The 12,766-nt window shown below is 40.6% G+C and overlaps 1 protein-coding gene across 14 annotated transcripts in view; it reads right to left on the bottom strand.

Annotated features, from left to right (window-relative positions):
* Nucleotides 1-12,766, bottom strand: part of RBMS1 (RNA binding motif single stranded interacting protein 1) — a 154,933-nt gene that overhangs the window by 57,652 nt on the left and 84,515 nt on the right. For all 14 annotated transcript variants that reach the window (XR_004782162.2, XM_035570124.2, XM_035570143.2 and 11 more), the window contains exon 2: nucleotides 7,125-7,300. Coding sequence is in view for 13 of the 14 variants with exons in the window: in XM_035570026.2 (XP_035425919.1) it covers nucleotides 7,125-7,300 (176 nt within the window). In the remaining variant the exon portion in view is untranslated. The remainder of the gene's footprint in view (nucleotides 1-7,124; nucleotides 7,301-12,766) is intronic.

Below are 12,766 nucleotides of genomic sequence, written 5' to 3'. Positions count from 1 at the left end.
ATTTCCCCACCCCAAAAATAACATGAATATATAATGATATTCTACAAAAAGGCATTATTGTTCAAAGAAGAAAAAACAAAACATCCTGAACTCCTCAGAGAGGATTTCAGCGTGGGTTTCATTTGATCATGACTATAAAGCTGTCTGAATTTTATTTCTGTCTAATTAAAGTGCAAATATTCAGGGGAAGATAGAGGTCCTTTGCATCATGCCATGTCAGTCACTTCGTAATATGACTGCTGAAAGCAGTTGCTGAAAAATAAAGGAAATTACTGTTCAAACCAAACATTACCTCTGCAGGCCAGCCCCAATTCCCATGGCACAGCACGCAGATGCCTCGCCACGGACTGCGGAAGCCAAGCCCTAACAATACCAGGTCCTGTAGTCTCTATATCAGGAGCAACTGGCTAAAGGACACACAAAACCGAACGCTATTTCATCTCTGATGTAGGAACAGGATACTTTCTTTTGACACCAACCAATTAAAAGCTCATCAGGTGAGGTATCCATTCCTACGTGGCAGACTGCAGCATCACAGGAGCCAGCAGAGCCAGTTCAACGCACCGTACTGGCACCCAGCTGCTCCTCCGCCAGCCTGCCCTGCTGAGGTGCACCCATAGAACCCGGCCCTGGAGCAGGGGCTACAGGGGATATTTCGGTGCTGTTCTGCATCCCACACACATTAAAAAAAAAAAAAAGCCTGCCTGCATGGGCAGCGCAGCACTGGTGTAATCAGTTATTGCATCTGAGCAACACACCTTCACCACCTTCCGTGATATGCTTGCTCTGAAGAGCAAAACTGGATGAAAAAAGTACAATTAAAGGAATTCTGCTGCAGGTTGCACATACTGAGCAAAACCCAAACCATGCCACAGTCCTTGAAGAAGGAACAAAGAAAAGAAAATGATGCTTTTACCGCACAGCATGGAGCTGAACATTAAAATCACATGGTGCTGAGCGGCTAAAGGATTCACCCTTCTAGAACCAAATGCTATTCTGTAAACTGGGCATTATTTAGTCAGTGATGTTTGCAGTAATACCATTTAAAAAATTAACGCACACGTAAGCCTCCAAAGGAACTCATCCGTAGAGAACTTCTTTCCACCGAAAAAAAAGTAAGAACAATAGATAGGCTTCTCTTCCAATATAATCAGTACTAACACTGATCCCAAAGGAAACAGTTTCGGGGACAGATGTATCACACAATTACATGACATGAAATGATATTCCACATAATTATGAACACAATATTTCACTGCACCTGACAGACGAATCATGAAAGAAAAATGCAAGAAAAGAGGAAAGAAATGAACACAGAGAAATACTTTAAAGAAAAAAATTGGAGAACTTAGGTTTGAAATGTTCAATTCAGCTTCCCCTGACCTGCACCATCTATCTGAAGGGGTCATACTCATGCTACAGACATCTCCTTAGACTGTGAACTGAGCAGCAGAAACCTGTCCAGACCACTCTCCCAAAGGAGTTAAATGCAAAAGATGGTTGAACTATTTCCTAAAGCCCAGCCATGTCTGATTTCTAATGAGATATGCTGAGTAAAATTAGCAGACTTCTTGCTCTGAACTGACTGCAGCTATGACAGCTCCTTGCTACAGTAGATGCTTGAGCTCCAGTTCACTACTTCTCAGCACTGAGCATATTTGAATGAGATGGGAAATGGCAGCACAGGAGAGGTCACAGTTACATGAGAAGCAAAGAATGTGGAAATGTTAACATGCTAATGGCTGTCGCACAACTTAATAAAAAAAATAGCATTTTATTAAGAACAGGGAACTGAAACAGCATTTGGGTGCTCCTGTCCCAAAACAGGGAAACGTTACAGTATGCAACTATAAAAAAAAAAAAAGTTCCCATGCTGTGAAAACATAGCACACCTGACTAAGATGTTTCAAATGGCCATTAGCTTGCCATTTGTTTTACTTATGCCTGGGTTCACTATGCTGAATATTTAGGAAAGAGTTCTTAAAATAGTCTCTCAGCAAGGTATATGATTTCCCAGTGCACACAAAGCAAAGGCAACCACTACAAGGTTCTGATTTTATGTTCTGACTGTCCTGGCACAGAACAATGGTCTGTCGTGCTAATTATATCACTAACTTTGTTACCTTAAAACAGCTGCTTTCCTAATTGTAATCCCATTAAATATCCACATAATAACCACCCAGGAATAATTTAAGGGGGAAGGCCTAAGTGAAACTGTCCAGAGCGAAAAACAGATTTCAAAAAGAGTATATAGACAAAAGACAGCTCAATAGAAGCAACATAGCACAAGCAAACAGGCTGGAAGGGAGCAGCCCAAAGGGTGGGCTGGCTCGATGATTTACACTGAACTGAACAGGCAAGACCTGGGCTCAGCCTCAGAGATTGAAATCTCACTCTGGGACTGGGGATTGTCAGACAGAGGAAGGCTCTGCTGCATTATTCTGATTTAATCATGTAAATGGCACAAAAGGAGGTCTCTGAAGAAACGCAGCACTATAGAGATGCCATGCTGCAGGCCAGTAAGTAAATCATAAGCAAGAAAGTGGAAAGCTCAGGGCTTTGGAACCATGAGGCTTGGGCAGAAAGGTCATACGCAGTGAAGCACAGCACTTAGTGGAAGCCTGGAAAGCACCCAGAAAACATGTCAAAGCACGTTAGACTCCTGTCCGAATGTCCCAAGACCCAATCACTTAAGTCTCTATTCATATGAGCAGTCTCAATGATTTCAGTGAAATAAATGGAATGAATTTTATCTTACATTTTTTCAGATGCAGATATGAAATGAGCTACAAGAAATGACCGTCTCACAGCCAGTGAATAGGAATGTACAAGCAAAGCCTAAACAATGTGTTCATAACCAAAAAACTAAGACAAAAACAGCTGAAGGAGGCGCATCAAGCAAGTACTGAGAGCTGCCCTGGGGCAAGGGAGTACCATCAGGCATGGCAGAGGCCACCACTGCTCCAGCAGCCCTGTAAAATCAGCACGGCGTGACAGCGGCTCACTCAGTACAACAGACCTCATGGTTTGGGAAAAGAAACTGTGCCGCAAAGTCAGCTGGAGGGAGGGAAGCAGAACGAGTGGCTGCTGAAACCGCTCCACATCCCATGGCCACTGCTGAGGTCAGGCAGCTTCCTGCAGGCTTCCCCTGCAGGCTGTTTACTCCGATTTCTCCTTTCCTCTGCTTTTGTCCTTCTATTTAGCTGATTTCTCCTGCCTAGCTTCCCACAGAAAAGATGTATCTGAGGGCCACCGCACCTCTTGCTTTGCCTGCCCTCACATACCTAATGGCAAGCTCCTGTCACAGACAGGAGTGACTCAGGCAGTCACTCAGGCAGCCTCACAACCAGGCCTGTTGTGACATTCCGTGACATTCCTGCAGCAAACACAACACCTATCTTATTTTGCCCCTGGCATGACTGCTATGAAGAAATTTGTTTTCCCAATGCCTAACAGGAGTAGCAGGCTTGAGTTTGAATGCACTATTCAGAGATGTGGAGGCTTCATTTCCCGCACAAAAGCTGGTAATGCTGCCTGGAAACGGCTCTGCTCCCAGGTAAGCCTTCACAACAACGTTATAACGTGGTCTTTTAATCTTGGAAAAAAGGAGAAAGCTTCACCTGACAAAGCGCTAAAAATGAACCGCACAGATGAAGGTGGAGGGTAGATTTGCAGAGCCTTATACTGGCAAAATCGCGCTCTTACCACAAGGGCACTTTTCCACCGAAATGGTGAACAGTTGTTAGGTGTGCTGGTAAATACTGCACAGCTGTGCTGCAACAGGAAAGCGAGCCCAACACTTCTATGATTTGATAAGAAGTTTCTCTAGTGATTCACCAAAAATAATTACTCAAAATATAAACATGGCCAAAATTAGCACTGCTAGCTGTAGTGAGCAGTAACTAAAGTGAACGTATTGACTAAATGAAATCAAAGGACTGTATGGCCAGACCCATGTACGCAAGAACTCTGCAGAATTTTCTACCTCGCATTCTGAGTTGATTATATTGGAAATAGGATTTCTCTGCAATAACCATCACTGAAAATAACTTTTCAGTACAGCATATGATACAAATCCATGACGATCAGAGTGAAAATCTGTGCAGATGGGATCTTTCTGGCATTTGTGGTGACAATGACGTTTTTCAACCATTATTTCCTCAGCCCACAGGTGTTTTTCCATCTTGTTTGACAACAACCAAAGACAGAAAGCAAAGCCAGTGATCCTTTTCTGTACATCCACTGACAACGGCTGATTGCTAGCCAGCCAGCCCACCTCTGCTGCGCACACAGCAGCCTTCCTAGCCATTCTGAAATTAGTTCAGCACCAAGGTGGACGTTCTCGTAGGACAGCAAGATCAGGCCTATGGGGAAAAGGAGCTAAAATTACTCCCAGTAAAACCTAAGGCATTTTAAAAAAGCTCAAGAAAACACTTTAGAGATCTGGAGTAAACAGGAGTTTCTTCATTGACCTCTATGCCCAAGATTACATTCTTCATTTATTTTGTATTACATTAGCTTAAAGATCAACTATGAACAACTAGTTTTGCTTTCTTACTGTTATCTGCTAGTTCAATATTCTACACTTTTTCTGAAAATATTGCAAAGAAATGTTCAAATCTAAACCAAAAATGTTCTTTTAAGTTAAAACAAACAAAAAAATAAATTAATGAACTCTACAAATACATTTATTAATTTTTAAACCCTCAACCTTTTCTTTTTTTCCCTATGAATAACTTGGTGGTATTAATTCAATAATAATAATAATAATTTGAAAAAGCACGTACCTAATTTGTCAATAATATAATCTATTTCAAACACCACAGAATATATTTGCATCTCTTTTCAATGATATGCATGTAAAAGACTATTTACTTCAAGAAGTTTTTAAGACATTTTAAGTATCTCAAGCAGAAATGTTGTTCAGTGAGGTATCGGGCTGTTACCAGGTTTGCTTTCAACAATATCTTGTCCTCTATGTCCTAGAAGTTTAGGCAGATTTTTAGGAAGGAAAAAAAATGCATATGAAACTTTCCATAGTCTAAAAAAATGAATTACTGAGCTTCTGTGAACAATGAGAGAGTGCAGTCATTTCTATCTTACTGAAACATCAACAGAGTTGCTAAGGGGCTATGTTGGCAGTGAAGTCTAAGGCTCTTAATAGATTACCCAGATTTTTGAAAGATGTTCCAAGCCTAAAAATTCTGGATATCTCACTAGGTTCCTCTGCAGAAAGGGAGAATTTTGAGACAGGACTTCCTTTCCACCCAAGCAAGATGTTAAAGAGAAAAATACTTCACAGAAAGAAAAGCAACGACCTTCCAGGTGCTTAAATTCACTTCAGAATTCATTTAATAACTGCATGGCTGCAGTTCTTGCCAGCTGCTAACTTGCGAAGTTCATGCCAATCCAACTAGAATTACATATTGAACAGAAAAAAAAAATATTAAAAATAAATGAGCATCTTTGGCTATCCAAGAGGAAAAGGAGTAATTACAGAAAAGTACCAAACATGTCTCTTCTAGGATGCTCATGCATATTGATGACATCTAAGACTGCACACCACAATGTCTTCAGAAAGAGGATCAGGAGCTATAGTAACCACTGCCCAAATAGTAGTTACCGGGTGGCTCCAGTGCAAAATAACCTCACAACTCCACCCTAATGTCAGTGTGTGGGCCAAGGTTTCTTCATCATCTCAAGAGATAAAAATGGCGAAGAAAAATCTACTTCTGTAAAATAACGATTTGTAACATGAACTAAAATTCAAGTATCAAGAGGTCATCGTCGTGGGAAGCTGTAAAAACCATCAATTTATCAATGAATCCTTTCAAAGACTGATAATATGTTCCCTTTTCCATAAAATATATTGACTTCATTTACTGTTGGCAAAATGACCAAATAGATTTTTTTTTTTTTTTATTTCAAGATAACGTAGCAAGTTGCTTTTATTATAATAGTAAGATGACTGATACGACTATTATCCTGAAAGTCCAAGTTTTGTTTGGAAAAGAAACAAGATTTAATTTTTCTCTATAAATTATGCATCAGATTTTTTTTTCAGGATTCAAAAACAAATGTAAGCTGGGATACAAGACTTTTTTTTTTTTTTTTGACAGTTTCCCTGGCTATTTTGCTAACTTGCATTGGGATCTTGGACACGTTTTTACATACCCCTACTCCCATATCTGCTAAACAGAAGATAACACTATTTTGAGAATCTCGGCCAGTGGTGTTATATGTAAAACCTAATGATTCTCCACTTGTTCAGAAGAGATCGGGATGTTTTCTTAAAGGTGGTATTGCACAAACACTGACTTCAAAATGACCCACAATGTGCACTATGCATTTCAGAATTACTAAGTACTTTAAAAAGTCAGTAAAACATTTAAGATGATTTTAAACAGTATATACACAACGTAATTGCACAGTCTCTAGACATCTGACACATATTTGAAAGTAACTAAAAGGCACGTATTGCTGTAAAAATGAGAAAACAAACCCAAGAACTCGCACAAGCAGAAATCTCATGTTAACAACATTGCCTGAAAACCTTCTGCTAAGCCAAGTCTACCTGGAACTCCCGGCAGCACTGAGTATCCTCGTGCAGATCCACTTCTTTAAATCATAATATAATTGTACAGTAATGTACAGCCAACATAAATTAGTCTGAAACTAGGATAAGATTTCAAATGCACATTATAATTTACAGCAATACAAAACAATTGCTCGAGGAGTTTATATCAGCAGATTATGTTAGCACTAAACAGAGGAGAACCTCTATTGCAGGTTCTTAATAGCAAGTTTCACGTTCAGGTGTTAATTTTCATTTACCTGTCATATCAACAGCATCAGGCAGCAGTACAGGTGACCATTGCTTTTGCGTGAGCAATACATTGGTCTGTCCACCACTATATTTAAATTTTCTTTGTTTCTCCAAAGTGCCAAACATATTCTGTTCCTACTGATTTCTATGCAAGCTGAAACTTGCCATCACACTACAGAATTACGATTTTATTTACAAATTTGTTTTTCTTCCCTCATAGCCCAAACATTCATTTTGCATACCTACTACTAGCTTTTAAGGTATGATTTTTTAATCTGTATTTAAGTATAGTACTTACGGTTGGCATAATTTTACCAGGTCCTGATCAGTGGTGTTTGGAGGCAGTGCTCTGATGTAAAGGTTTGTTTTACTTAATTGATCCCATCCTGAGTTGCTGCTGCTACTACTGTTGTTATTACTGCTGGTGGTGCTGGGACTAGGAGGAGCCATTGGGTGGGCTGGTACAATGGACTGCTGCAAAGGAAAAAGCGTGTTAGAGTGAACTACAGACAGCAATCACAGCATGCACATTATCTCAGTCTACAGCAGCCTGTTGACCATTTGGAGCACTGTGTTAAATCTGTACATAGTTACTCATGTATTTTAAATACTCCCACCTTCACATCGTGTTTGGGACAGTACTCAGGGTGCATCCAAATGCCCAACTACCACCTGAAGCACGCTCAGCGCATGACACAGATTCAAGTTACATATAACCTCTGCTGAGTACTACTTGTAGAATTTTATCACTCTTCATTGTGGCATCTGATACAAAGATGAAGTAAAAGATATTGTTCTAACAGGTACAAACTAAGTTTATTTCATTATGCCTATTCCGCATCATAAAGGAATATTGCAGCCGACATGAAGATAACATTTCCTTAATCTATCGAGAAATATAAAAATAATTAGTAACTTCTTTTGTTTCTCTGCTGGCTTTTACTACTTCACACAATGCATTAAAAAAAAATATAGGGAGCACAGACAGCTTAAGGACTAGACTTTCAATTGTATTTCAATAGTAGAATTACTGCCACTTATCTCAGTATTTGTTAATTATTTCAAGAATCTCAAGAAAAAGATGCTATATAATTCCAAATAATCAAAGTTTCAAAAGGAGGTAAGTACACAAACACTTTATATAGTCCTCAGGATATCTGATGCAGTTGTTCTTAAAATCAGACCATAATGGAACTTTAAAATGACCCAGAGAAAACCTGCAGGAGAGCAGTCTTAACCATTTACTTTAACAAAAGTATAGCATGGAATGGTACAGAAAGTACTAAAAACAGGTCTATGGCATGGTATGAGAAAAATATTTGATTATAATAGCTAAAGTTTGCCAGTCTCATGGACAATAAGGTTTTTCACTGACAAAAAAAATCATTACATACGTTCGCTTTCCTGCAAAAGTTTGATCCCCCCACAGCTCAAGAAGCTCATAGCAAAGAACGACCTTACAAGCTGCAGAGGAAATGCACTGAAGGAGGAAGGAAAAAAAAAAAGGAAAGAAAAAAGATTGGAATATAAATTGAAACATGAGTGTAGACTCACTTGTTCCCGCCCCTGTGCCACCCTCTTCTTTGGACTAGTACAAACACTTGTGTAGCCACAGCTGGAACCAAAAAATTATCTTCCCTGATCTGGTTCACCACATGTGGTTTTATGCTACGCAAAAGCTTTGGCTGTCACAAGGCAGGGAACAGGAACGTGTAGGCAGAGAGAAGGGGATTACAGTTTGCGTCTGCTCGAAACGTTCATGAAACTACAGCCTTCATGCACAAGAAAAGTGAAACCATTTTGGAGAAAACGTTGGGAAATTAGAATGAAATCAGGAGTGGAAAAAAAGTACACAGGCACGCATTCTATCAGATACTTCATGATAATTGCGTGTTCCTTTTCTGTGTTTCCCTGGGAAGGTTTTGAAATCTTCCAATTCAGTATATTGCAAAGTTTATTATGCAGCAATACCAGCCTGGAACAGGCTCACTAGAGAATCAACACTGATATGAAGAAACAAAGTTGTTGCCTAATTTAATTGTACTGAAAATTACCAAAAAGAATGAAATATCTTCAAGATAATTTAAAATCTCAGAACTGAATATCAGTATTTCATTGTCATAGGGCTTTGGGGTTGTTTGGTTGGTTGTGTTTTTTTTTTTTTAAGTAAAGATTTTTAGGAACATTAAAAAAATATATATTTATACTCCAAGTTGAAAAGCTGATCCAGAGTTTCTTCCAGGCATGATTTAAAATGGGAAAAAGATTAAACCCTCCCTCCAAATTTGTAATGGAAACATTGACGGATTTTAACTATAGCAGCACAAGTTGGGCTGTCAGACTGCTCTGCTTCCAGAAATGCCAGGCGATTATTTCTAGGGTTACAAGCAATGCGGAATGAGAGAGAGACTAGTTTCAAAACATTTTCATAACAAACTGAGCAAATGCAATCTGACACAGTGCTACTCTTCCCTTCAAGAAGTCTTCAGCAGAGTTCTCACAAGACATGAAGTAACCCAATGTGCAAGGTTTCAAAAAGAACAATTGCCTCGTATGTACCTGTATACAGCTTTGATAAAAGTGAACATATACGTATCATTCATAACCTTAACTAGTAATTACTACTAGAGAAAAAGGAGCCTCTACTATGTTTTGCAGCATCTTTAGTTTGGCTTTGCTACAACGTATTACAATTGTTTGCCCTTAAAGTCTTTGGTTTTCTATGGTATGAAGCAGCAGTTTTGTGAAGTCCTGCCTTGCTTAGCAAAAGCAAGAGAGGAAAGTGAATGAGTGAACGAGCACAGAGAGCAGGAATACCAAATCTCTCTTCCTGTAAAACATAAACACTATATTCTGAGAAATTTAAACTTTTAGTTAAACACGAAGATGCTCTAGTGCTAGTGGTTACATCCAAATATGATGGGAATGCAAATGTGATTACAGTTGTCTTCCTAAGTTTACAGACAGAAGGTTTTTGACTGCTTCCACAGCAATTCATACCTTTACCAGCCTGAAAAGGCTTTGCAAAACACAGATGTTTGGCACGCTGCAGCCTGAAAAACCCTGCAACCCAGCAACACATGAACAGCTACCAAAGGACCAGTGACATCTTAAAACCACACACCTTAAACGTTTTTTATTATTATTTTTTACATTAAAGCCTCATTTTAAAATTTGAACCACTCTTTCTGCTCGGCTCCTGATCAGCTACTGGTAAACCTGGAAGATGGAGGTCCCTCTTTGGTTCAGGGCAGCTTTTCTTTCCTTGTCCAGCCGCAGCTGCTGCACGAGGCTCGGCCCTGGCGGAGCCCAGCTGCTGGAGCCGCGCTGGCAGAGCCTCCCACGCCCGCAGTGTGCGCCAAGAGAGGAGTTTTTCTGCTGGCCTGGTTGCATCACCTCCCCAAACGACATAAGCTAAGCTGATAAAAGTTCTCCTCCGCCGGCACAGCTGCATCCACGCCTGGGGTTTTGCCAACGTATCGATGTCAGCGAGGATGCATGACTATTTTCCACACCCCTGGCTAATACAGCGCTTGCTGGCAAGATGTTTTGCTGTGGAGACCTCGCCAAAGTTTGGGGTTGTTTGTTTGGAAACAGCTTTCATGAACATTAACTGAAAGCTTTTCCAAACTGATTTCAGGCTTTGTAAAAAGTTTGTTGTACAAACTGTAGTCTCTGTTGCAAATTTGTATCAAAAGCTGTTCTTAAGATTTTATCATATGGACTTCACAACAGTTTGCAATAATGTAATAGGAGCAAAACCACATTCATTAATTGTTCTTTTTAATCACTACATCGTAAATTAAAACACTGAACATGAACAGAGGAGGAACAAGCTTAAGGAGCAGATCATTTTCTTGTGACAACGTTCCTGCTCACAAGGATCAACTGCCATGCCGGTTTACCATTTCTTCCTCGGAGTTCATTCCCAAAGGCAACTGTTGATCATTCTTTCTCCATAGCACTTTCCTTCCTACCATCTTCAACAAACATTTGAGCAAAAAAAACCCCGAGGATCCCACCACATGTCGCATGAGCTCCCCACCCAATACTGGAGCCAGCTGCACGGAGCTGCCACCACCCGCCCTCAGCTCCAGGACCCCCCTCTGGCCCACCACAGCCCCATCGCAGTGGCAGAAAACCACAGGTACAGGTTAGGAAAGGGAAACACTCAATGGCAGAAGAGCCCCTGAGGAGCGCCTCACACTAAGGAAAGCCGCCTGCCTGTGTCTGTGCCTGCATATAGAGGCAAAATGGGAATGATCACAAGTAAGTATGGAAAAACAGCTGGAGAATATACTCTTTATATGAACCATTCTTGTCTGTCTTATAAACTGTGTTGTGCTTAAGGACTGGAAACGAGTCAGAGCAGGATTTTGTCTGCCAAGGAGAAGAATCTTTTCATTGTCAACAGGAAAAACTCACACAAAAAACCACCCAACCCAAACAAAAAGGAACAACCCTGAGAAATTCCTTTGACCTAGGAGTTGAGCGATACTGATCCTTGTGACTTTCAGACTACAAAAGCCCAAGGAAACTCCAGCAAGCTGAAGACACAGATAGCTGAAGACACAATGATAACCATTGTCCCAAACCAGAGCACGATTATTATGGTAGCAATCCATTCACTTCTCTAACTTAGTGTTATAAAAGCATCTCTGTGAAGTTATACAGCATGCTAGCATTTAATTATGAGCTCCTCTGCACAGCTAAAATTCCTGATGGGAAAAATACCATGACTTCTACCAATAGAGTAAGTTCTCACACATCTACTCTAACTCAAGCCATAAATTACAGCACACATTAATCATCCAATTTAGCCTGACTGCTGCTTGGATCATGCCATAGTTTCAAAACCGACGATGTAAGCTAGGGCTCAGGAAAAGAGAAGATGCCACATCTGGTGAAGCAAAACAGTGTCACACTTCAGCAGCTTAGGAAACAGGTTGTCTGGAATAAAATCATGTCCTGAACTGAAGGAAGAAATCCAAACGTTCAACAGAAATGACTATTCTGTGATGAAGACAGTTGCTTTATCAACTTCCCTTAGATCAGGCATCATTAAACTGACCATTTAGTGTACGCTGCAAACTGACAGCTGTACGGGGATGCCATTTTGAGTGTCCTGCACTATTTTGTTTCATGTTTTCCATCATCATGTCTGAAATGTTATGGCAAGCAAAACTGAAGTTCTGGAGGCCTCTCCAAGTCCAATTCTCAATGGACGTGAGTCAACCAGTAGGAAAAGGAAGATCTGCTGCTGCACTCCCATCTCCTCCCTTAGGGTAGGTTCTCTGACTGTTGTTCTTCGCTCTGTCAGCACTTGTCACAAAGATGCAGCAAGTCAGCTGCTTTCTAAGCATTTTCAAGATTGTACTAATATAAAATGCCGAGAGACTCTCGGGAGCCTTGCCCTCCAGACTCTCACTGAGAACCTTCTCAGGAGAAACAGCCCTGGGGCCTCCCCCCTCCTCCTTTAAACCACTGACCTTACGTTCACTATGAATGGGGGAAGAACGTGGTCTCGGTGACGCTGTGGGAATCAACAGGGTGATTCCAGCAAGGGCTGGTTTACTGCACAAACCTGAGACCATCGATATCGTGTCTCATGATCATACAGAGCTGTTTGCACAGCCAGGATCCAAGCCTATTCCATCTTCCTTTATGCAGTGGAGATGGCTGCTGGTGCTCCAGCTACACGGAGAAGAAACAAGTAGGTGTTGGAAGAGGCAGGACCCCGTGCGTGGAGGCTGGCAGCAAGCAGAGACTCTCCCTGTTATGACACATCATAGACAACCCAGGAACACCTGGAGACACAGCCCTGGGTTTCTTAAAAAAAAAACAAAAACTTCCCTATTTTGGCATGGAAGAATTATGACAAAAGTACTACAGCTGGCACTATGCTAAAGATTAACTGCAACAAAAAGGCTGAGATTCAAG

Source organism: Cygnus atratus, chromosome 6 (genome assembly GCF_013377495.2).
Source record: "Cygnus atratus isolate AKBS03 ecotype Queensland, Australia chromosome 6, CAtr_DNAZoo_HiC_assembly, whole genome shotgun sequence".
Taxonomy (NCBI): Eukaryota; Metazoa; Chordata; class Aves; order Anseriformes; family Anatidae; genus Cygnus; species Cygnus atratus.
Note: the sequence above shows the minus strand (reverse complement) of the source record. Positions and strands in the feature narration are given on the sequence as shown.